The sequence below is a fragment of the Pseudopipra pipra genome, chromosome 12, assembly GCF_036250125.1.
Source record: "Pseudopipra pipra isolate bDixPip1 chromosome 12, bDixPip1.hap1, whole genome shotgun sequence".
Classification (NCBI taxonomy): domain Eukaryota; kingdom Metazoa; phylum Chordata; class Aves; order Passeriformes; family Pipridae; genus Pseudopipra; species Pseudopipra pipra.
In genome coordinates this window covers 10,447,192-10,472,781 of record NC_087560.1, presented here as the reverse complement: position 1 = coordinate 10,472,781, position 25,590 = coordinate 10,447,192, and the positions used below count along the sequence as shown (strand labels likewise).

Genomic DNA, 25,590 nt, shown 5'->3' with positions numbered 1-25,590 from the left:
TCTTGGCAATTCCAGTGTGGAGTGTCTACACTGTTGGCTGGGGTGAAGTTGGTATCAGTTTATGTAGTGTGGTCTAATTTTCCCAAAAGGAGGGGTCACTGTCATGAGAAAGGATGAGCTCTGATGGCAGCATTGCTCTTTTGTGCACTGTTTTTGTATGAAGTGATAACATCATATGTCCATACTATTTCATTTTCAGACATCAATGAATGTAAAATGTTCCCCAGCCTTTGTACCCATGGAAAATGCAGAAATACCATTGGCAGTTTTAAGTGTAGATGTGACAGTGGATTTGCCCTGGATTCTGAAGAGAGGAACTGCACAGGTAAACTGCATGGGTACCTCTCTCATAACTTTGAATTGAGAAGGAAAAACTGAACTCCTTTGAAAATCCCGTGAATGTGTTTTGTGTTACAGATATCGATGAGTGCCGCATCTCTCCTGATCTTTGTGGCCAAGGCATCTGTGTCAATACTCCTGGAGACTTTGAGTGTGAATGTTTTGAAGGCTATGAAAGTGGATTTATGATGATGAAAAACTGCATGGGTATGTTTCTTATAGACCTTAGATGTGCAATAGTATGCTATGTACTGGTATCTATGCATGGTTTATTTTGGTTTTTTTTTAAAGGTTTGATTATGCCTGGATTTAAGTCTCTCTTATTTTGTGAGTCTTATTAAAGCTAACTTTAAATGTGAATTTGCTACTTTGGCAAGTTGCCAAAGCATATATAAGCAAGGGACAGGATTTTAGGATGCTAAATTTATTCCTACAGTCCATTTTGCTAAGTGGGACACCACCCTGATCTTTGCAGTTAGAGTAGATTAAAATTTAGAAGAAGCCTTTTTGAATTCATTTTATTTTATTTTTTTCAACTGCACTGTGGGGTAAGGGGTGACTGACTATAGGAAAGGCTTCCGAGTCGATCAAGGCAGATGATGCAGTGATGGGTCCCAGGCTGTGGTGAGAGATGGGCTGATGCTGTGGCAGTGCTGGCCCTGCAGTGATGCACCTCTCCTTCTCCCCACAGACATCGACGAGTGCCAGCGCAACCCCCTTCTCTGCCGAGGCGGCACCTGCATCAACACAGAGGGAAGTTTTCGGTGCGATTGTCCTCCAGGCCATCAGATATCACCAAATATCTCTGCATGTGTAGGTGAGATGTGCAGGCAAAGTTGATATTGTGTGCAGCATTTTATTGTGCTGTGCATTTACAGTGTTTGCTTTAGTCCCATTTTCCTCCAGCCCTGAAAGGTGTTCCCCTTTTTCTTTTGCAACAGACATTAATGAGTGTGACCTGAGCACCAACCTGTGTCGAAATGGCCGTTGTGTCAACCTGATTGGAAAGTACCAGTGTGCTTGCAACCCTGGGTATCAGTCCACACCTGACAAGTTATACTGTATTGGTAAGGACAAAATCTACATGGGAAGATAAAACACACAGAATTGTTTCACTTTAATAGTTACATAAAGACCTTTAGAACTGTTATTCAAAACTTCTATTACAATCTGTCAGAATAGTATGCAAAACCCCCAAAATGTCCACATCCATTGTTTTGGCAGTGCTACAGTTAGCTGTGTAGGAGATTATTTTCTCCAGTAAATCAATCATGATGCATAAAATTGCATACTATTTTTAATGGCCTCAGATTTCAGACTTTGATCATTAAGAGGGAATAACTTGTTAGATTAGTTCTATACTTTATTAAAAATTAAATATCATCATTCCTGACAGACCACGAAGTAGAATCACGTGGTTCAGTTACATACATACACTCTTCTGTGCCATGGAAATACATGAAAAATTCATTGGCTTTAATTCTGCCTAGTAATTTTTTACCTTGATCCTTACAAAAACTTTATTGCTCTAATGATACTATGGTAACCCAGCAGTGGTATTTCTATATGTAGAAGGAGAATGATTTGTATGTGCAGTCAGATACCATCCCTAGTTTGCATCACATCCATCCCAGTGCCTATATTTGCAAACACTTGAATGTTCAAGTAGTGTGCAAATGCCAGGTGTAGATTCTGGACTGATGCTGTTCTGGAAAGCTGACTCAAAGTATGTTCTTAAAGGAAAAGATATTGTGGGTTTTAACTGTAGTTTTCTCCTTTTCAGATATCGATGAGTGCAGTATAATGAATGGTGGCTGTGAGAACTTCTGTACTAACTCGGAGGGCAGCTATGAATGTAGCTGTAAACAAGGCTTTGCCCTCATGCCAGACCACAGGACATGCACTGGTAAGGGAGATTTTGGGAACTTTTCTGCTGGGAGGGTTTATTTCAATAGTTTAAAAATGGACCTTCTTTTTAAGATTAGAGGCATTGTAACAAATACATTATTAAAAAAAGAAAATACATGGAAAATGAAGTTCTTTTTCTAAAGTAAACATCTCGAAAGTGTCAGAGTTGGACAACTGCAGACTGAATTGCTTTGAAGGGAATTAATTCTTTATCACTTCAGAAAGTTGATTTTGAATTTCATAACAAAAAGCTGTAATTTTTTCAGTAGGAGATAAATTTTCTCCCTTAAGGTATTATTTTAGATTGAAATCCAAAATAGTCGAAGACCATGAAAAAAATTATCATGAATAGAAGCCGAAATGCTGTGCATGTGTATTGTATGGTTATACTGGAAAGGGAACAGACAGAAAACCTAGAAAAGAAGCTGATTACCCTGTTCTGTGGTTGTGTGGTATCTGCTCTTAAGCAAGCAAGAAAATTCCTATTTTTAATTCTTTGTTTAGTCAAATGCAAGTATCCTGCATTACTTCAGAACTGACTGACTTTCAGAGAAACCGAAATGTGAATAGTATGAATCTTTTTTAGGGAACAGCTCTTTTGCACTCTTAACAGGGTTGGTGAGAAAATTTTCAGAGCTCTCTTATGGCCGGGCTTTCTCCTTTGGGAGCCTGGGAGTCATAATCCCTGGAAGTGAATTGTACTTGGTGATTTCCACATAGGTTACTGGAAAGATGAATCTACCCTACATTTCTTTTATTTCTTGCTTCACAGCACTGGCCTGCTGAGGCATGGGAATATTTGCCAGCTGTTTGCCAATTCCATCCAAGAGTTCTTGAAGAGCATGAGAATTATAACAGGGTTAATCCCTTGGAATAGAATTGCCTTTATAGTTGAACAAATAGAGAGTTTTCTATACTGAATTAATAGAGAGAGCTCACATTTAGAATTTGTAAATATTTATAGGCCTCGCACCAGGGTCTCAATTACCCTGAGGTCACTCACTACCATTCCAGAAGATAAAAGAGCCTCGAAGCAGAGTAAAATGTAGTTTCCCCACACATTGTAGCTTGCACTGTCAGAAAGATGTCAAGTAGCCAACCTTCAGCAAGCATCAGAATTCAACTAGGAAAAGGGAAGATTTGATTGAGCCTGAAATTAATTATTTCAAAACTTAAAATATTTAGATTAGAAATAGTTTGCTTTAGCTCAAGTTTCTAGAAAAGGCAAGCTTTGGTGTTTGGGGCACTTTTTCAATGGAAAAATAAAACTAGTTGATCAAAATTGTGCCTCAGCCAAAATCTGAACCCAAGTGACAGGATTAGAGTGACATGAGAGAGAAGGGAGGAGGGGGGAGTTGAGGTCTCTGAACCACTTTTCTCTTTTCATCTTCTTGGCTTGACTGGGGACTAAATGACCCAAGTATACACTTGGACAGTCTTAGGGGTCTCAAGTCTGCTGGCTAGAAGCAGATCGTCTTCACTTCCCTTTTAGTATCTAAAATGCTGCTGCCTTCTCTTGAAAAGATGTTTTTTATATATGTAAACATCTGGTGAATATTCAAAATCTGCATGCTGAAATTTTGCCTCTGCCCAAAGGCACCCCACTGGGTGAAAAATAAGAATAAAAACATTTGTGACATTTTCTTCTCCTCTGGTTGTACTATGTTAGATGTTTGTGCTTGGTGCAAGATACAGCAGAACTGTGACCTGCGTATGTGAAACACCTATTTTACATTTTCAGTTTTCTCTCTGTGTGAACATGTCTTTTATCTTTAACATCACACGAAGCTGGAAGCCATCACAGAATATGTTTCTTGATAATTGAGCTGGTAAGAATGCTGTGCAGTTCAGTAGTAGGTCAGGTTTGAATTGGTGAGGTTATGCATAAATAATCAGCTCAATTAGGAGAAACAACAGGTTCTTTGTCAGCTGATTTTCCCCCAACTGTGAAATCAGTACAGTGGCAGGTTAGTAAATAAAGTTCTTTATTTCTGTCATCATTATGCCCATTTCTAGAGCTTAATTTTGCATGTTAATTCAAATTCCATTCCAAATTAACATTTTCAGGCTAATGTCCATGCCAGTATTATTTGGTTGTTAAGATAAACAGGGACTGGTCAGCCTCCTTCCTTGCAGAAGTAGTGTGTCCACACAAGCACTGACTGCTAGAAATACAGCAGAATAATGAACATAATATTTTAAATTAAAGTGAGTTCATTTTCTGCAGCTGCATAATTACTGCAATCCACAATAGACTGCTCTGATAATGAGTTACACCCTTTCTCTTGGAGAGGATTCCTGAATCTTGTCCTTTTTGTGCTGATTTTTTTCCCATGGTATCACTAGGCAGAGTTTCTGATTTTTACTCTTTCTAGTCTATGTTGGTGCTGACACAGGGAGATTCTAGAGATTTTTACAAGGAACACTAACATAACCCCAGGGGCTCTGAAAGATTCCAGAACTTAGCATGGCTGCATTAATATAATAAAGTATCTGCTTCTGCCGCAAGCAGTGATGGCCAATTTCATGAACTGAGAAAACAGCTCACATCCTAGAGGCCTGACCAGTCAGATGAGATGCTAAAAAAGACCATAAAAATCTCATTGTACTAATGTATGTACTGTAATTATTCCCATCATGAGTTCAACTCTGTGTTTCCAGTTTGTCACCACCCTTGAGACCTGTAGGGATATTTTGCATGTATGATAGCTTTTTAAAGCTCTGTAAAGTTTGATATTTTTTGTCACTGAATTTGACTTCAGTGATGGATTATACCCAAGAATCCCCAGTTATATGTAGCCAATGTGGTGTGACAAAGGTTCTGTTGGGGTTCTTTTCTCTGAAAGAAAAGTTGATTCCTGTTGCCACTGGAGTCAGAGAGGAATGTTTTGCCACTGACTTTAGCTGAAGATGAAGAGCTTACTCACAGGGACAATTTTGCAATGTACCACTCAGTTATTGCGAGGATTCAATCTTCATATGCAGCAGAGTGTTAAAATGCTTACTTTGCCATGATGATGGTTAATTGCTTTCTGTAAAGGTAACATATTTTAATCTGATTTTCCCATGTAGATATTGATGAGTGTGAAGACAATCCTAACATCTGTGATGGAGGCCAGTGTACAAACATCCCAGGAGAGTACAGGTGTCTTTGCTATGATGGGTTCATGGCATCTGAAGACATGAAGACTTGCATAGGTAAGTGAAAGTAAATATATTCCAATTTGCATCAAATGTGGAAAGCGTATTTATTAAGGCACTCTTTCTAAATCATCATCTAAATAGACAATGATATTTAAAGAGTATTGCTCTTATCTCCTAATTTTGGCCACCTGACCTTTGGACTTGAGCACCTGACTCTTGCACAAAAGCAGATGTAATCTCTGCAGATTGGGATGCAGACATGATGTTCTGTGAGGTTTTTATGCAGCTCAGATAAAAAAGTGCTTGCAGAAAGGAAGTGCTGGTGAATGATGCCGAGGAAAATTTCTAGCAAGAAAACCACCAGTGCTCTTTTAAACTTGTCTCTAAGACAAAACTCTGTGCAAGTCTTGTACCTTGGAAGAATAAAGTCATGAAACAGTATGTCTCCAAAACCACACACATTTGAATTAAAAATCTCGAGCGTATTTGGGGAGAAACGTCTGACAAAACTCAACAATGTATGTGTGCATGTATAAATGTATATACACACACACACGTACCTGGAAATTATCAATAGTCATAGTCATTCTTTGAATAATGTACTGAATCTTAGTGTCTATTTTTAAGAAAAGTTGGAATTAAAGGTATGTTAATACAGATATGGTAATTTAGCATTGTTACCCCAGATCTCAAAAGGTACGCTAGGTAAGGAATAACTAACCTGGGTAGTTTTTTCTTTGCATGTATAGACCCACTTTTTGTATCAAAACTCATAACTGAAGAGAATCTGCCAAATACTTTCTAAGAATTTTATTAATAAATCTTAATTCACGGGTTTTTTTAGATGTTAATGAGTGTGATCTGCATCCAAACATCTGTCTGAGTGGAACCTGTGAGAATACAAAAGGCTCATTTATCTGTCATTGTGACATGGGATATTCAGGCAAGAAAGGCACAACTGGCTGCACAGGTATGTTTTAAAGTTTAATTTTTAATTTTTATTTAAACTTGTGAATCTGCTTTTCTGGTGTTTGGAACCTTCTCTCACTGCGCTTCTTTTCACTTACTTGTGCTCTTTTTGTACCTCTCATCCAAATTTGCTGAGCTTGTGTTCTGCTAATCTTCAGTGGTACAACCTGATGCTGCTTCTGCTGAAATGAGTGACAAAATGTCCATTGGGAATGTAATGGGCGTATCACTGTGTTGTTGTTCATCTAAGAGAACAGCAAATGCCATTATCTGTACCTTGACAAACTCCCAAGGACCTCAGTGTGTTTGGATTAGTTAATTGTACATTATGCAAGTAAATAACAGGTATGTGTCCGAAGTGTTATTTGGCAAACACAGATGCCTTGAAATAAATGCTAAAATATATTTTGGGTTTTTGCAAAGTGGCGATGATACAGTTACAGAGCTACATTCTATCAGCAAAATCAGAATCTGCTTTATTCTGTGTATTGCCAGCAAACAGAAATGAGATTCAAATATACAGGCTCTAAGGGCATGATACTAATAATGCTGGTGTCTCAAACCAAGGTGTTGAGAGTCTCAGACTCTGCCCAAATATGAATGCAAACATATGTTTAATATAATTTTTAATGTAAACTTAGGGTAAACATATTTCTGGCAGTGTCTTTGAGACACACTTTTATTCTTAGTCTGCCCTTATTGTACAGAGTTAATAATATGCTTCTTTAAGTGCCCCAAATACATGAAGCTGTTTTTTTACAGCTCTCATAGAAAAATCTGAGAGCTGGAGTTGTACTTTGCATATTGGACCGTGGACAAATAGTTGTGCATTCGTAACAGCTGCCTTTGACTTACATATGAACTGACCTAAATCCAAGAAATCCCTAATTGTACCCTGTAGACCAACATTTCAATGTTCTTTGTTTCTGTGCTAAATTATATGAAGATCTTCAGGACTCTAGACCTGAAAGCCCTCGCGCTGATCTGTTACACATGGCGCAGATACCGCTCCCAGCAAGGAGCTCTCAGGGAGGAATGAGCAACCAGTAGTAGGCAAAAGACAGAGAAAGGTCATGGAGGCAGGGGAGGAATCTGAGGTATGGCTTCTGGGGAAGTGCCTGGAAATAGCCACCATTTTGGCATGATGTGATGCAAGGTAGTGGCAAATGTCCCAAGCAGTGGTTTTTTTTGTTAACAGAGAGGTCAGGAAATCCTTCCCTCCTGATCCCAGCCAAGCCCAGACCTCTGGATGGACACTGTCTGTCATGTGGGCTCTTCCCACCTCCTTGCATATCATTGTCTTTCCATGCTGCTTTTGTCTACATGCTGATGTTTCAGAGAGGATGTCACTGACTAGGAAAAACAGTAGAACACTTTAATTACAACATAGAGATACTATAGAGGGGCTCAGTAACTTGAAAGAGCCCAGTGTTCTAAGATAAAAAGTTGAAGTATCAGTTATGCTGATACAACTGAGATGGGACCATGCTCAAATCACCAAAATCTTTTGTATTTAAATAAGAAAACAGGAAGCAGAGTGGGAAGTTTCTAGTTTGGTTTCATAATGAAGAAACTGGTCCCATTGCAACTACAGCATGCAGGTTCTCACATTCTGTTTTTTTAAATGTCTGATCTGCTGCTGGGGAACATTGAATTCCCCACTTCATGATTGCACAGTATTCAAGCAGAATTGAAGTTCCCAGGCTCAGGTACTGCAGACCACGGGAGTGTCCTTCAATACTTCTTCTGCAGGGACCTTGCCAACAGCACCTTGACCCCAGAATTCAGTTCTTGTCTTAGACAGATCAAAAGCATTCCCACTTCTTTAGGAATTCCCATGGAAAAAAAAATTACAAAAACGTGTACAGCACTTTGAATGGGAGATTCTCTGTTTCATGAGAACAACTAAATAACGTCCTTTGGGTTCCATTACAGTTTTGTCTAAATATTTCAGCTCTCTTGTCATTACTGACTGTTTCCATTTTAACAAGTAAACTTGTTTTTTTTCCCCCCAATCATTTAACAGTATTCAGAATCCACCCACTGACTTACATTCCCATCCCACACAGATGTTAGTTCTCCCCTCTCCATGGTTCTCAATAAGAATGTGGACAGAACGTAGTAACAAAAATACAGTTTTTAAACTATTATGCAAAATTATACATTGTAGATGCAGGTTTCCAAGATCAAGTGCTACGAATGGTTTAATTTCCATTCACAGGGCAGACTGTGATAATACTGACTCAGAGCAGTTCATTTTACAGTTTTCTAGGCAGGCAATAGAGCACAGCCACTAGAGAGAAGATTGCTGTGCTTTCTCCTCTCCTGGTTCCAGATCGCCCAGCTTTATGACAAATATCTTGTCTGCACTTTTTCTGTCAATAATGTATATGTGTATTTGTGCAGAAATTAAATCCTGGTTTGGCACTTGAGTTTGTATTTTGTGATTCATCACCACTCTGGAGTGCTGCCTGTAAATTTGCAATATTTCACTGTTGATGTAGGGCCTTAGATTTAGTTGCTCTGATATTTTCACAGGGAAACAAATCCTTCTCTGACTCTCTCCCATCCATCCTTGCAGTTATGGCTGTGTGTACAGCCCCCCTGTTTGCCCCTGGTGGAGTGGGGCTGGCACAAACTTAGGGCACAGTTTGTCTCTTTACAGAGCCAAGCTGAAGGATGTGAACTTGGAGGCAGAAGTTGCCCGACATGGTCATCAGATCAAAAATAAATGTGCTTTACCAGTCAGGTGGATTTCTCCACAGCAGGCTCAGGTAGTTGGAAGGCTGAGATTAGGCTCTGACTCTGCAAGGGCCATGCTGGTGCCCTTTGGAGAAAGACTGGTGGAAAGTGTTCAACTTGGTGTGGGGTGTGAGCTTGAAGAGTTTGGTCTTGAACATGACCTTCTGTCATCCAGTAATGATGACATTAGTGGATACAGGAGCAGTGAGTGCACACTGCATACTTGGGTGGCTGGCAATAACTTGATTCTGAGGAGGTCAGACATCTGATTCAGTGAAAGGAAAAGGTGAGGCTGTCCTTGGCCCTCAGAAATAGATCCATAGTATTTTGTGACTCCGTGTGCTCTCCTCTCCATTATTAGTGGCTTCTGGCCATTAATAATATGTTGTGTTTCAGTCTTGGTGGCATAAAAGAGCTCTGGTCTCAATGAAGCACACATCTGCCCTTATGAATCTGGGAGCTGGCTGTGTCAGGCCAAATACCAGAAGATAACAGTGCTGAGATCTGCCCGCCAAGGGGGGGTATTACAGAAGGAGCACATTGGGAGTAGGCGTCTGTCCAGCAACAACATGCTGCACCCCAGCATGCTGATGATGTAAGGATGGATAGCAGGCAAGGGCTGAACCTCCCCATGTGAAACTCCAAGAGGTGCTTATTGTACAGTATGCTGAATAAAATCCAAGAGTAGTTCCAAAAGAGAAAACAATTTTACGTGTAGAAAGATCAGAATAGGGGAATTTTTCCATATATTTTTCTACTTGTATGAGCACCAAGTTGAAATTCACAGTCTTTTCCCTCTGAAAAACCTTCCCTTTTCCTACCTGATTACATGGGCAGGAACCCAGGAGGAGGAAATGCCTTGTGACTTCCACCAGACGACTGGCCCTTTGGGAATTGGACCCAGGCTCGAAATACCAGTGAAACGTCAGGGTGATAAAATGCACAGATATGCAGAGACTGCCAAAAAATGTAAAAGTCAGAAACTACTTAAGGGATTTGCATAATTCCTGACAAACAGTACTGATTTATAGGCGGAGTCTGAATTAAATTCACATTTTGCTAAGGATCCTTATAGACCCTTGAAGCCCCATGAAACCTAACAGAAAATGGTACACATTTTCTAGAAAAATCCTAGAGGATTTCACACCCAGCTATGAACATTTTCTTTAGTTAATGTTCACTCTCCTCTGTTCAAATGCAAAGAAATTACTTGGATGTTTCTAGGATGTAGGTGAGAATGCAGTGACTTATCCTTGTACTTCTGTCTGGCTAACTTTAATGATCCACTTCCAGACTGTGAAGGGATGTGCTGTGCAGATACTGGCTATTGATTTCTTTTAACTTTGCTTGCCACATTTGCAAGCGTAGTGCCAACATGGCAGGTATATTTGACGTGTATTTTTGCTGCATATCAACAGCCCTGAAAATTTGTGCCACTGTGGTTGATGGGAGAGGTGCTTCATTAATTGCCAAAGACTTGAGAGAAAAAAATATTTGTCCAAAGAAGAGAACTGAAGGAGCCAACAGAGTAGGGTGACTGACAGGTTTTTTTCCCCAGAGTGCTTGGGATTGTTATGATGTCAGACCTGCATATTATTTATCATGCGTATTCTCATCTGTTGTAGGCAGACAACTCCCTTAGTATTAATGGGAGTTGTGCAATTGCAAAGCTGAGAACATGTGTGCAGCAGGACTGGGGCACAGTGGGACTGGCTGAGGATGCAGTGTCAGTCTTGGATTGGAATGTCTTTATTTTCCTTGGCTTGTCACGGACTCATACTGGAGGCAGAAGGAGAAGGTTGATATAAATCAGTGACTCACTCCTTTACTCTTCAGTGAAAATCCCCATGAAGTCAGTGGGAATAGGCCATCATTGTGTGAAACCCTGACTTGAGTAGTGTCCTCCTGGGTGCTCTTTGGGTCATGATACCTTTACTCAGACCGAGTAACGCCTTTGTCTTCAAACAATCAAATGAAAATAGTTGGAGTATTTGAAGAGTGTAGTACTGTTTGTGCTGCCATGCAGACAGAACAGGCTGGACTTATGCTCTTATTAAAGATATTTATATTGAGTTAATTTTTCCCCAGTAGAGCTCAAGTTCTCCTTTCTGTTTCATTCTGTGAAGCCATAATTCAGTACTTATGGCAGCATAAATCCATATTAAGCTCCACTATAGCCAGGCATAAATTCCATTGATTTCACTGCCCTGTTTACACAGTACTGTGTTTGGTCTGAGATCTCTTTTGCCTTGGAAATAATTGCAATGCAATAAATGTAGGCTTACAACTCAGCTGTGCAATGAAAGGAGAGAATAGGGATTATAGCAAAACAACATCTGAGTTAAAAGCAGGTAGCTTTGAAAAGAAGTAAAATCTGGGATGAAGCCAGTGATGGTATTTTATATGCCTCAATCAGCTTTCATTTTAGTATCTGAAAACCTTTCCATGCATCATGGAAATAAGCCCTGCAATGTCCCAATAAAGGTAGATCATATTAGAAAATACATTTTGCATTCCACATTTGATCTTTACCCAGACAAAAAGCATTGAAATCTATTGAAAACTTTTCCTGGAAAAAAGCTGAGAAGGATTTCAGGATTTTATTCAAAGCAAGTGGAATGGCATTTCAGTGGCTGATCTCTGAGAAAGTTGATCCCATTATAAATACTTGGATATAGATATGCACTTGCAACTTTCATCCCACAAAAGATTCCAAGCTTTTTAGTGTGTGTGTCAAACAGCTGATGGGGGAACGAGTGTCCACTGTGAGGGCACCAGTGTCATGGTGCTGCTGTCCCACTGGGAGGTGTTAATGGGGGCTCTCTGGTGCCAAGTGTCAGCGGGTCAGTGCAAGGTGGGATGAAGTCCACAGTCACTTTACAGAGAGTGGAAAACTTGGCTTAGTTTGTCTTAAATTTGAGTCTGAGCATGACTTCATTGCGGTGTAGCTGTTGCATGCAAGTTTCTGTTTGTGTTTGCTGGTGGTTTAAAAAAATTCTTGGCAGAAACCTCTCTACTGATGATAATTTTTTGTGGTGTTTTGTTGTGCTCTGCAGGGTATAAGGAAACTTGTGATTGTATGTTTCAAAGCATCAAATAATCAAATGCAGTGCAGGCTTAATGTTAGCAGTGGTTTAACAGTTTGGGTTTTAAAATCATGTAAAGGTTAAACTATAGAGTGTTTGCTTCAGCTTTCTTGTGTCAGTGTATACTGTAGCTGACCTCTCTAAATTCCTTCTACTCTTTCCCTTCAGACCAAGCCAATATGGGTTGGGTTTTTTTCTGACCACCCTTAAGATTTTTGACAGACACTAGTTTCCTGTTTAGTGTGATGTTATCTTCATATGAGTTTCTGCACATGCTAAAGGCAAATCTACTCTGACCCTTTTTTTGAGGTTACATGTGAAAGGCAAATCTGCTCTGACCCTTTTTTTAAGGTTTAAAAAAGTAAGTATCCATTTGCATGTTTTCAGGCTTGTTGGTGCAGTCAACATTCATTAATGGTAGATTCCAGCTGCCACATTTAGATCTATATCTAGACATCAGCATTCAGATTATGGGAATGTTCATGTCTGGAGTTTTGGTTCAAAGCAATGCCTCATTTAGAAAGAGACTCAGAAAAGTAAGATTAGATGAAATTCCACTTAGGCAGACTTTAAACAAACTCCAAAAAAACAAAAGCTAACAACCAATACCAAAAAACAAACAAATAAACCAACCACTAAAAAAAGGCCCAGAATCCCAACAACAAAAAACCCTAAGCAAACCCAAAACCCACCAAACAAAAAAACCTCCAAACCAACAGTGGGTTTGGGTATTTTCTGGCCTTCTGGGTATTTAATTTTAGGATGATGGATGGATATTGTCTGCTTCTCGAAGTCATGTGTTGCCTTTGTGAAAAGGCAAAATATGTGTACAGAGCATAGAGAAAGGACACAGCCTTTTGTCTAGACAAGCGTGGGCAGAAAAACCTAAGAAAGAGTTACAAAGGAAATGATTAAAATCATACCTGGACAGTTTTTCCAATAGTTCCACAGTCATGCCCTCTTTAAAGAGCTAATTTTTATTAGGCAAGATGATAGGGAGACTCAAATCTCTGATTTTGGGGCTGAGAACCCCAAAGGTTGTTACATGTTTGATGGCTGATGCCTTTCTTAATCATCTTCTTAAGAGGGGTCAGAGCTGGGGGTTTGTCTGTGGAATCATGCAGTGTTTGTGAGCTTGTTTTCCCTTTCCATGAGCTCATTGTACAGAATGAGATGATTTGGCTTTTACTGCAACATCAAAGGCACCTGGGAGGGCTAAAATATTGATATAAATTTTAAGTGGTTTGATATGAACTCTAGATAATTTACATCCTGCGTGGAAGTAAAGCACAATTAGAGAGAGCTCAGTTACAGAAAACACCATAAAATCCATAGCTCAGATGTGCAAGAAAATTCCTGCCAGTTTTGTTGTAGTTACCAGTAATAATTTCTGAAAACTTTGCCTTTGAGTTTATACATTCTCCAAGTACCTACATGGGGCATTAATAATGTTTTGTGAGAAGGAAGAATGGAGTTCAGTTTGGGTTTTGCAGTCTATACATCATGATATTGCCAGAGAATGACCAAGAATGAAAATAAGGTGAAAATAGCAAGTACTGAAATAGAACGTGCTGGCATGAACGTGTGTGTTGAAGATTGGATGACTTGGTGTCTTCAAGGATGCTGACTTTTTTCCACTGTTTTCTGAGGTTTCCTGAGTTCCTAGTAAACACAGCCCATCCTCCACCTTCCACACAGAGTCTGGCAAAGCTTCATGAGGTTCCTGGGCTTATCCTAGGAGGAGTTTGTGAGTGGTGCCTAGCTGGTGTTCATCAGCATCCATGCAGATACAATGGGTGCTTCTGGGAGTGCTGCATTCCAGGAGACACTGGGCATTAGAGTTGCCTCTGAGACTTTTTAGCAAACCATGCAATGTAGAGCCACCAATGTAGTCCCTCTCTGCAGGCTTCAGGATGGACAGATTGAAAAAACTGTCTTCTGAGTTACTGTTTTCCTCCTCGAGTGTAGCAGTTACCAGGCATTGAAGTGAATTGCAGAAGTACTGCTTTACATGCCTATGAGAATAGGTAGTGGGGCAGCATGTCTGAAATATGCCACATGCTTCTTTGCTTTTCTTTACTTTTCTTTCTTGTGATTTTATTTCTCTTCTGCTTCATTTCTAAAAGTCATGTTGTAATGAAATGCAGACTTGCTTTCATGTTCACTTTGACTTTCTTGAGAAATTCCAGTGTCAGTTATCTGGATATGAGAAGGTGTGATCCATGAGCCTCTCAAACATCTCTGTGTTTTTGCAGATATCAATGAGTGTGAAATTGGAGCCCATAACTGTGACAGACACGCCATATGTACAAACACAGCAGGAAGTTTCAAATGTAGCTGCAGCCCTGGCTGGATTGGAAATGGTATCAAGTGCACAGGTGAGGGTCATATGCATTTGTATTTATTTATAAGGCTGGGCCACAGTGGGGTTCTAGCAATTCTGAAAAAAAACCCATACCACATCTATAAATTGTGAAGAAAAGTGATTATCAAACTTGTTAGGTCGATCTGACATGATCTGTTAGAGGACAAATTCTCTGCCATGGTAACTGTGAAATCAGCATTATCTCATATTTGGCTTGTGAAATGGTGAGAACACAGCAAATTCTGTGATTCTGTGACCATGGAGAGAGACACTGTGTGCTTGATGGCAACTGATGGCAGGCAGTGAGAAGTCTCCTGGTGCTCCCTGTAAAAACAAGGTACAGGTCTTATTATTGAGTGCCCTGCAGCTTCCTCATTCACAGTTACCTTGTCAGACTTTTTGATGTGCTACAAATAAACTGTTCCCCTCTTCTTCAGTCAGATGACCTCACATATTTATGGGTTTTATTATGGAAGATGATTTAAAGTAGAGCTTCTGTGTGCCATACGCTATTTAAAATTTCTATTCATGGTATGTTTTTTTAACTAATGTTGTTTTTTTTCTTTTCTTTTTTTTTCCTTTTTTTTATTATTTTAAAGATCTGGATGAGTGCTCCAATGGAACCCACATGTGCAGCCCACATGCTGACTGCAAGAATACAATGGGCTCTTACCGCTGCCTCTGTAAAGAAGGTTATACTGGGGATGGCTTCACTTGTACAGGTGAGCTTTCCTAGGAAAGCATCAGATGACCTCCAGTGGTCCCTTGCAGCCTAAGTTAGTCTGTGATCCAATACACAAAAATAGCTTTTAAACATTTGAAATTATGCGCTAATATGTCATCATCCATTGTCTTCTCCTTCACCTAGGTTACCATAACTTGAAAGAAATACTGTATAGTAAACCTAGTCTAAATCAATCACTTTTTTTCACTTGATAAAATGCAATTTTTCATTGAGCTTTCCTTGTTAGTTGGCATGAGTGGCAAAATTATTAAAACAATGCTTGATCGTATAATTTGGCTAGTTAGTAAACCAGTCCATTGGCCCCTCACCTTAATACTTCAATAATAGGGCATATGCATTAAAATTGCTTCATAAAATTGCCTAAAAATATCTGTTCTTTCCAGAAGTGAGTGTGTGCTATCTGTCTTCTTTACTGCATCATCCTGAGAGATGGTGTCAGGATGCAGTGCTGGCATGTAGAATGAGGGAAGTAGCTGCTTCAGAAACCTCATTTTATAAACTGTAAATGTAATTATTAGACTTTGCTAGAGAGATGTTTCCCACCCACACTTCAGTCTTCTGCTTTGAAGAGCAGATTAGCTCATGTATGCTTAGTCATGAGGAGCTATTGCACTGGGGCTGTCAGTGTTGCTCTGTGCAGGGTGACGCTGTTTGGAGCAGAGCCATGTGGCGGGCAGCTCCTGGGCCAGGTTTTCAGCTGGTGCAAATCAGCAGCACTCTGTCAACTACAGCAGGTTTTTATGGCACCTGAGAATCTGGCTCATCAGGTTTAAGGCTGAATTAGAATCAGTCCAAATTATCAGTGAACCCTGGGATTCTGTTTAGTTCTCTCCATATAATTTAATCTTGAATCTGACTCAGCTTCCTCAGTGGCCTTCCTAAGCCGGTGCTCTTTGTTCATTTCCCACGTGATGATTTCCAGGAGTCCATAAACTACATCCTTCAGCTGAGTGCTTACCGAGTTTCTGCCTTCAGTAGAACTTGAATTTTTTTTTTAAATTTGGGTTCTTTATTGTTCCTGGATTCAAAAGGTGGCTGAGACTCCAACTACAGCACGCAAGTGTTCTGTAGGCCCTCTGTCAGAGGGTGCAGCATTCACCCTGTAGGTACTACTTTTGATTTGCCAGCCATGGACTTTCCAAAGCTCACAGTGCCAGCCAGGCTCTGCTGCAATAAGCAGGTGTTTTTGTGATGTGTAACATTTCAGCTAAAGAGTAAGGGCCACGAGCTGTCTGAAGGGGAACGTGGTCCAATATCAAGGCTGTTTTTCTCATCGGCTGTTAACCTGCAGTTTAATTTTGATCAAGTTCCTTTCATGCCACTTTCTGTCAGTGTTTTGTATCTTTGACATGGAGAACTGCCTATTACCATATGTTTGCTCATTGCACAGTAAACCTCTTTTTTTTTTCAGTTACTGCCTCTAGGCTCTGCTGTAATAGAAACAATAACTATAATAAATTTCACGTGCTCGTTCTGAGTCTAAATTTGACCCTGTGTACTGCCTCCAATTGTTATTAACTGTAGCTACTTTAGGAGTCTGTGCCTCTCTCTGATTTTCCTTTTGATTAGAAGCTGTATTTTCAGCATGTTGGAAATACACTGAGCTGTTACATGTAGTAACCTCTGCTCATAACTGGATTGCAGTTTCCTCTGCAAGTGTTCAGAGGTAATAGAATAGTTGAAATGTTTGGAACACTGCAGCTTCAGCTCACATATGTTGGTGAGAAAACCATATTACTGTAAACTTGCTATTTCTCTTCCTTTTACAGACCTTGATGAATGCTCAGAAAACCTGAATCTCTGTGAAAATGGGCAGTGCCTCAATGCCCCTGGAGGGTATCGCTGTGAATGTGATATGGGATTTTTGCCAAGTGTAGATGGGAAAGCATGTGAAGGTAATTCTCTGTAAGCTTTAAACAATGCTCAACAAATTCTGCCTTAATAGTATTTTATGTTTCAAAAATTTTACAATTGGTTGCAATTGCGATTGAGGTGAGAACGGCATCAAAATTGTCAGTAGTAGTTGCTTTTTTGCAGTTTATACATTTATTATGGATCTCTAAGTGGTCATCTGCCTGTTGTACCTGCCTTTTCATTGACCATTTATGTCCAGTTCCTCATCTTATTCATAACAATTTAACAGAAAAAGTTGTCACTTTGCACTGGTATGTATGGAACTGAAAAACAGTGATTTGGTAGCCAGTACAGTGAACATGCTTTGAGGGCTTCTGTGAGGTGCAAAATCAGAGTGTGAGGCCTTGCAAGAAGTTTATATGACCACAACAAAAAAATAAATTCCCATGACTGTTCAGTTTTGAGGGTGAGCTGTCAGTTAACTGTTTACAACTCGTTCATAAGAGCTTTGCATATATGAAGATTCAAAACAATCAAATAATAAACATGTTGCCAACATGATTAAGGTCATATATTTGATTTCAGCTTTTGAAATCCTCATTTGATATAGCACTAATCAGTTAAGTCAGTCAAGAAGACTCAGCCATATCATCTGACATAGTAATAACTCTTAGTAACTGGTATTTGGAGTTCATAAGTACATCACTATAAATAGAATTTTCCCCCTTGAAAAGTGTTCTGTGTATTTTTTTAGCAATCAACCAAGTGAAATAATTTATGAGAGTGAATTTTTCTTTAAACTAAACCAATATTAGGTTTCATAACGTTTCATGAAACAATTTACTTTCAGACCTTTTAGCTAAGTTTAAATAGCTTACGTAGAGCCCAGCTCCTGTTGCTAAAACAGACTTGCCCTGATGTTTCAGATGTGTATGCTAAATGCAGTATTTTAAGGTCCTTTGTAAATACACACTTTTTTGTTGTATCAAATTGGTCATTCTTTGTGCAGTGCATGTGGCATTCAGTAAATACTGAATCAGACTCATATGATTTGGACAAAAAACACAAAAGTGAGCTCTGCTTGCCAAACTTCAGATCTGTCAAATATAGAAACCTGAGGATGAACATGAAATTCACCTTTGGACACAAGCTTTTCCCTTGCTGGTGTCCAGCTTTCTGCAGATGATTGCTGACTTAGAATAAACTTCATTTTTTTTAAAGCATATCTTCTTCTATGTTTAATATTGCTACTTTTCAGATTAGCCCACTAATAAGCTAGGATTGTTTCTGGCATGGCTTCCAGAGATACTGGAAGGAGCCTTTTTCCCCCAGAAAAGGTTATGGAGTAGGTTCCTTAGTCTCCAGCATGTTACTTTTTCTTGTCTTATACTGTGTGCAGAAGCTGTTGGCTTCCAGATCCATGTTGCTGAACCTTTTTACAGTTCTCTGTCTATGTCTTAAGAAGATAAGGAAACCTCATATTTTTCCCCTCCTGTTCCTTTATCAGATATTGATGAGTGCTCACTTCCTAACATCTGTGTCTACGGTACCTGTCATAACCTTCCGGGACTTTTCCGCTGCGAGTGTGAAGTGGGCTATGAGTTGGACAGAAGTGGTGGAAACTGCACAGGTAAAACTTTGGAACAACGTGCTTTTTAATTTTCTGTTAGTGTCACGGTCAGCTCCTTAGGAAATTCTTTTAGAAAGCTATACAGATCAAACTGGATATAGGAAAGTACGGAGTTGCCTACTGTATAACACGCTTCTCTTTCCTGTTCTTTGTCAATCTCTGATATCCCCCTAAGAAAGGGAAAACAGATCAGAGAGAACCCCTCTGGCAGAGATGTGTTGTGCCTTGTACAGTACTTCACAGTACTGAGTGGTCAGCTCTGACCTTGTCTTGTATTTTTCTGTTAAGTATTTTTTTAGTACTTTATGTGAATTCATAAAGTGAATGTGAAAACATAAGTTCATAGATTGATTTTTCAGGAAAAACACTTTTTCCCCCCTCTATAAAATGATGGATGCATCTCAGACTACTGTTCTTCTAAAAGGTGCCTTTATTTTTTAGAGCTTTCTGGAGATCAGTATCTCATAACTAATGGATTGTGATGGTCAGCATATGGTACCTGATATATCCATGACTTGCACTGTTCTTGAATATTTGCTTACCACATGCTGTATTTTCTTGCAGATGTTAATGAATGTGCAGATCCTACGACCTGCATTAGTGGCACATGTATCAATACTGCTGGTAGCTACACCTGTGAGTGCCCTCCTGATTTTGAGCTGAATCCCACCCGAGTTGGATGTGTTGGTAAGGGACCACTTGTTATGTTATTTACAGGGGAAGTTCCACAGAGGGACTGCAAGCCCAGCTGCATAAGAATAATCCCAGGTCATGGAAAAGGGCCTCTATTCCCATCCCACTGCCCCTGGCTTAGAAGCTGTAGTAGGGCAGCAGGAGCATGTCCAGAGTTGATGCAGCAATGCCAGCAGTGCCCAGCTGCCAGAACCAACCCTTTGGGGCCTGTTAGAGCTGTCCACAATTTACAACAGGCGTAGACAATTTCAACTTTCAACAAACTTAAGCCCTCATCCAGCTGGCCTCAAGATGGCAGGCAAATGAAGTTGTGGCATAAAGCCACCCATGCTCTTGGAGCATTGAGTGCAGCTTGGCTGGGCACAGCTTCATGACCAAGGGAAATACTCTTGTATTAGGCTCCAACTGCTTAGTAATGCTCTCATATTTTTTTGGTTTTGTTTGTTTAAGAGAGTGGAGGGATGCTTCTCAAATTCAAATGTATTTGAACACTTAGTAGATGCTTTCATGCTTGTTAACCTCAAGGAGAGGAGAAAGCAATGAGTTTTTGGAATGGGAAGGATGTACAAATGTGGGGTAAAATGTGGATGAAAATGAGAAAAGGCCAGGCAGAATTACCCTTAGTCATGATAAGTAAATTCCCTACTTTGTGAGAAGTCCAACAAAGCCAAGGAATGGGGCACCATGAACCTATGTAAGTGGGAAATGCTGGGCCTCCCTGGGCAACACAACTTATTTGCTTTGGCTGTCCTGCAAGAACTGAGAGCCATCTGTAGGTACCCCTCATCCTAAGATGATGTGTTGTGTTTTGCTCTCATGAAATGTGTTTGTCATTATGTACATTGTGAATAGATACCCGATCTGGCAACTGTTACCTGGACATTAAAACTCGTGGAGATAACGGTGGCACCTTCTGCAGCAACGAGATTGGAGTGGGTGTTTCCAAGGCCTCCTGTTGCTGCTCCCTGGGCAAGGCTTGGGGAGTTCCCTGTGAGCATTGCCCAGCTGTGAACACAAGTAAGTCTGCATTTCCTGAGTTGAACACAGCAGTGTCTTAGCTGGATTTTTTTTCTAATTTAGCCGGGTAACTCAAATACTGGTGTAATCATTTATTGTGTACATGCGGGGGACAGGAGTTAACCAAAAACTTTACTAGTATTTCAAAAAGATTACTTAGTCAGAATATTATTATCACTTCTGAGCAAGTTTAGTGTTACACAAAAACCTACATTATGAAATAGAATAGCAGTTGATGTTACAGAGTAAAACCTAATAATGTCTATGTCTGATTACTTTGCAACTTTACATTTAAACAATCTGTAATAATGGGATCCATTTTCAAAAATAGTTGTGCTGAAAATGTTTCTACCATTGTATGCTCATAAGTCTATTTTGGTTTCAGCTGAATATAAGGTTCTTTGCCCTGGAGGGGAAGGATTCCGACCAAACCCTATTACAGTTATATTAGAAGGTAATGTTTACATTTTCCTATATTTACATGTCTAAAATTATGAAACTCTTTAGTGAGGGTTGTTTTTCATGGAAAAGCATTAATGAAATGTTTATGGATTTGTTTGGACAGATATTGATGAATGTCAAGAGCTGCCTGGACTTTGCCAAGGAGGAAAATGTATTAATACATTTGGTAGCTTCCAGTGTCAGTGTCCATCAGGGTACTATTTGAATGAAGAAACTCGAGTGTGTGATGGTATGTAGCCTTCACTTAACTAGTCTTCTGTTTTATTCTTTGAAAATGATGACAGATCAATGTTCAGAGAATTAATCTGTCCTTGAAAAGGAGCATAACCAGACTAAGCAGTGTAAAGCTTAAGGGTGGGAAAACTGGAAAAAGTTCAAGTCTTGCACTGAGAGAGTGAAAATTCCATCTTGACCAAGTATTACTGACACATTTTCATTCTCAGAAGCACAACAACAAAGCTTCTGTGGCCACTCACTCACTGCCTTTGTGTTCTCTCCTAGATGTGAATGAGTGTGATACACCTGGCATTTGTGGACCTGGAACATGTTACAATACTGTTGGGAATTACACCTGCATCTGTCCTCCTGATTACATGCAAGTCAATGGAGGAAACAACTGCATGGGTATGTGTTGGGGGTTCTTTAAAGCTTTATCTTACTGCTTTGGGCCAGGTAGATCATCTTCCCAAAGAGTTGCCTACTTCATTGGCCTGGGGTCTTCTTCATTTTCACAGATATGAGAAGAAGTCTGTGTTACAGAAATTACTATCCTGACAATCAAACCTGTGATGGTGAGCTGCTCTTCAATATGACCAAGAAAATGTGCTGCTGTTCCTACAACATTGGACGTGCATGGAATAAGCCTTGTGAACAGTGTCCTATCCCGAGCACAGGTACATTTTTGTATTGCAGAGCTATTTGAAAGCCTTGGTAACATCATAATTACTATTAGTGAGTGTGATGTTGTTAGCGATGCTGTGTCTTTTTCTGCTCTTGTGTGTCTAAAGTGAAGGGATTAGTTCATTTTTTGCCTGGGGGTGATCAGCCCTAGTCACAATGAAGGCATATGTGGAGTGGTTTGTGTTTGTGCTGCTGGGCTGTGCCACCTTTGTGCCAGTTTCACTGTATTGGAGAGTTCATGCTCTGTATTGGTTAATCTGTCTCTGCAAGTGCTTGATGATCCAGTGTTGAGCCACTGACCAAGATCTTATTGGTATTGCTCCAGCAAATGCTGTACTGTGCCTTGACTGCTGATTGTCACGAGGGGCCTTTGTGGTAGCCATGAGTTTACAGAGATAGCTTGGTCTCCTCTGAGAATGATCTGTATTAAGCAGCTAAATGTAAGATGTGGGAGTTTCTGTGCTAACTGTAAGGGCATTCAAGACTCCTCCACACTGGATAAGGCTGCAGAGTTGACTGTGGTTTGCTTCAAGAGCAAGTTCCTAGACACTTATTTGATTAACTTCCAACTTATAGTTCAGGTTTTTAGAAGTCAGATCTGGACTTGTGTGCAAACACTGTAAGGCACAGAGATAGGAATACACAACGAAAACCCAGCATTTGATCCGAATCCCTCTACATTTTTTATTTGCTAATTTCAATGGCCTTTGAATGAGAACCCAAATGCAAACTAAGCACCTAACATGGTGAGTTTGGGAAAGGGGCTGCCTACCTCTTTGTGCCCTGCAGGTGCTGAAAGAGTAGAATTTTCTTGAGCAAAGAATATAATGAATTTTTGAGTGTTGATTAATTCCAAATGCTTTAATCACTGCTTTGTGTTCCTGTTGCAGATGAATTCTCCACACTCTGTGGAAGTCAAAGGCCTGGCTTCTTCATTGACATTTATACAGGATTACCAGTTGGTGAGTTTTAACTTATGTTTTGAACAAAATTCCATGCTACCTCTGCCCAGGAAAGAGGGGAGGTTTGTTTTCCCAGTTATTTTTTTCAAGGGAGGAATGACAACTAAACAGTGTGATGGAGTTCAAGCCTCTGTTAAGTCTGAGCCTGCAAACTTTCTGCCTGGCTACTCCTCGCTGGCAGCAGGGATAGTTGCTGCTTCTAATCAAGGCAACAGACAGCTCCAAAGAAACTGTAACCAGGCCTGAGCAGGGCACAGATACCGAGAATAAGAGGTCTGGGAGTAAGGCCAACCAGCATTTGGTCTGAGAGGAATTGGGAGTCTTTCCTTCAAACTAAAGCAAGATTTAATCTGACATTTCACACCAGTCCCCCTGTGTATTGGTTTGACACAAAAATCCTTTTTTCTGCTCGGCTGGAATATTTCTCACATATGTTATTGTGTGTTACATTTGAATCGCAAGTAACAAATTGCAAAACAAAAAGAGGGAGAGAATGAGGAATTCTAGGACAAGGAATTGAGTAAATCCCTAATGGGACTCCCTTTTGTTTTTATTCACACTAAAATGCAAATAAGAAGCAGATAATGTGCCCTGTAACAAACAGAGGCAGCATATAGGCAGTAATCAGATGCTTTAGCATTAAGCTGTTGCTGCAATGCAGGGTTCAGCTAGTTAGATGGAAATATTTCTAGTAAAATGGGGAATGTAATTTTTAAAGAAGTTTCAAAAATGTACAGTATTTATTATTTAGGAGGTCATTTCTTGGAAGCAAAATATCCACTCCTAGGTATTAGCATTATCCCAAATTTTTGCTGAGTCTGCTCAAGCTCATTAGGCCATTCATCAGCATCAGCAGGGAGCCCTTGGATGGTGCTGACATTCACAGGTAAAAGCTGCATCTGCAGTGCTGCCATGTGTGCAGGAGGTTTGCAGTCTGCTCTGTCTGCCCAGCCACAACTGTGCCACAGTGCTCTGTGTACCCTGTAATATTTGCTCACAATCCTTACATGATGTTGCTCTTCTCTTTGGGTTAAGGTTCTAGATAGTTGCTCCAGGTGGTTGTTTCAGAGACAGAAGTAGTTCTATTTTTACTCATCCATTATATCAGAGGGCTCAGAATTACAGGATCTAATGTAGGAAATGAGGGGTTGGATCCAGCAGCAACATTAAAAAAAAACAAAACACAACAACATTATCTGTTGGAAACTCCTGTTAGCTGGTAATTTCCCCCCGTATTCTGTGTCTGTGTACCTCAGTGCATGTGGCAATGTTTACTAAAGACAGAGGCTTTGGAGGAGTCTCTGAACTCTGTCATCTTGTCAGAATATTAAGATGTGTAAGGGCCCAATAGGCAAGACATATAATTGCAATAGCAGCTGGGTTTTTTTTCTGCCAAAATCAGTTACTTAACCTGGGTGTATACAGAGCATTGGCAAGCCCCAGCTGCCTGGGTTAATCAATCTAATTAATAAGGTGTTGGCAGCACTTCAGATGTTACCTGGCATTGGCACTTTCAAATTGTTACATAAACCCATGGAAGTCTTTTCAGATTAACAAGGGTAAAACAGTGAAAAACTAGTTCTGACAAGTGTTTGCATTCAGTCTTGCTCTCCTGTATTAAACCAAAGACAGTTACATTCCCCCTGTTTGGCTCTTCCCAATAACTCCACTGCAACACTCGGGAAGACGAGGAGGTTCATCAGGGCTGTGGGTGGGAGACATGAGGAAGGACATATGATACCCTCTGCATTCCTATGTGGCAGGATATACCTTTAGTATAGTGAAGAGTCAGAACCTGAAGAAGCAGAAAATACCTACATTTCCACAGTTTGGAATGACTCACTGTCTTGCAATTGGGAAAATTCTGATGCTCTCATCATACATTTAATAATTATCTTAAGGATAAATGCCTAAGGACATATTCTGTAGCAGAAGATTCCATGAAGTGCTCTTTACAAGTATTTAAAACCAATTATTCTTGCAGATATTGATGAATGCAGAGAGATTCCTGGAGTGTGTGAAAATGGGATCTGTATAAACATGGTTGGCAGTTTCCGGTGCGAGTGTCCCGTGGGATTCTTCTACAATGACAAGCTGCTGGTCTGCGAAGGTAAAGTGCTGTTCTCCTGCAGAGAAATGGTGTTTCACCAGCTGGCAACTCACACACCCCCACATCTGAGACACTTGCAAGTCATCCGTAATGAGGGGAAAATACCATTATCAGTGTAATAAGTTTGTGTTAATTCAGGCATTTTGAATTCTATTGCATAGAAAATACCAGATTTTCCATCAGACATCTAAGGCCTTGAAGGCACATGAGTCAGCAGTCATGGGAAGAAACATTGTTTTTCACGTTTGACAGTAAAGCCAAGAAAAAAATAGTAGTCTTGAGTCAGATCATGAGCATAATTTTTTTAATTCCAAAATATTTTTTTTCTAGTGCAACAAAGTATTTTTTTAAAAAATATAAACACATGATAATTTTTTTCCAGTTTAAACATTTCCTAACATTGTATTAGTCAGTTTGGTGGAGAAACTGAAAATAGCAGCAGGAATTGCTGTCATTCTCTGGTGTGGGTTGTGACTGCTGGCAACACGAGTGCTGCAAGCAAGGCATCGAGAGCTTTGAGTGAAAGCATCTTCTGTGTGTTGCTTCTAATTAAAATCCAGATACACTTCTGGGGAGATAAACTTCTCTTTTTGCAGCAGCTTAAGTAAGGAAAACCCATCAAAATGTTTTTGCCTAAAATTTTGTGCTGCTGTTTATGTTGAAA

General features: G+C 39.9%; 1 protein-coding gene across 5 annotated transcripts in view; it reads left to right on the top strand.

The window, feature by feature from the left end:
- The window catches only part of FBN1 (fibrillin 1), a 144,259-nt gene that overhangs the window by 94,345 nt on the left and 24,324 nt on the right, over positions 1-25,590 (top strand). For all 5 annotated transcript variants that reach the window (XR_010433763.1, XR_010433762.1, XM_064668806.1 and 2 more), the window contains 19 exons: positions 200-325; positions 418-546; positions 1,031-1,156; positions 1,281-1,406; positions 2,123-2,245; positions 5,320-5,445; positions 6,236-6,361; positions 14,444-14,566; positions 15,153-15,275; positions 17,068-17,193; positions 18,660-18,782; positions 19,347-19,469; positions 20,328-20,492; positions 20,878-20,946; positions 21,058-21,183; positions 21,456-21,578; positions 21,689-21,847; positions 22,745-22,816; positions 24,801-24,926. Coding sequence is in view for 3 of the 5 variants with exons in the window: in XM_064668806.1 (XP_064524876.1) it covers positions 200-325; positions 418-546; positions 1,031-1,156; positions 1,281-1,406; positions 2,123-2,245; positions 5,320-5,445; positions 6,236-6,361; positions 14,444-14,566; positions 15,153-15,275; positions 17,068-17,193; positions 18,660-18,782; positions 19,347-19,469; positions 20,328-20,492; positions 20,878-20,946; positions 21,058-21,183; positions 21,456-21,578; positions 21,689-21,847; positions 22,745-22,816; positions 24,801-24,926 (2,340 nt within the window). In the remaining 2 variants the exon portion in view is untranslated. The remainder of the gene's footprint in view (positions 1-199; positions 326-417; positions 547-1,030; positions 1,157-1,280; positions 1,407-2,122; positions 2,246-5,319; positions 5,446-6,235; positions 6,362-14,443; positions 14,567-15,152; positions 15,276-17,067; positions 17,194-18,659; positions 18,783-19,346; positions 19,470-20,327; positions 20,493-20,877; positions 20,947-21,057; positions 21,184-21,455; positions 21,579-21,688; positions 21,848-22,744; positions 22,817-24,800; positions 24,927-25,590) is intronic.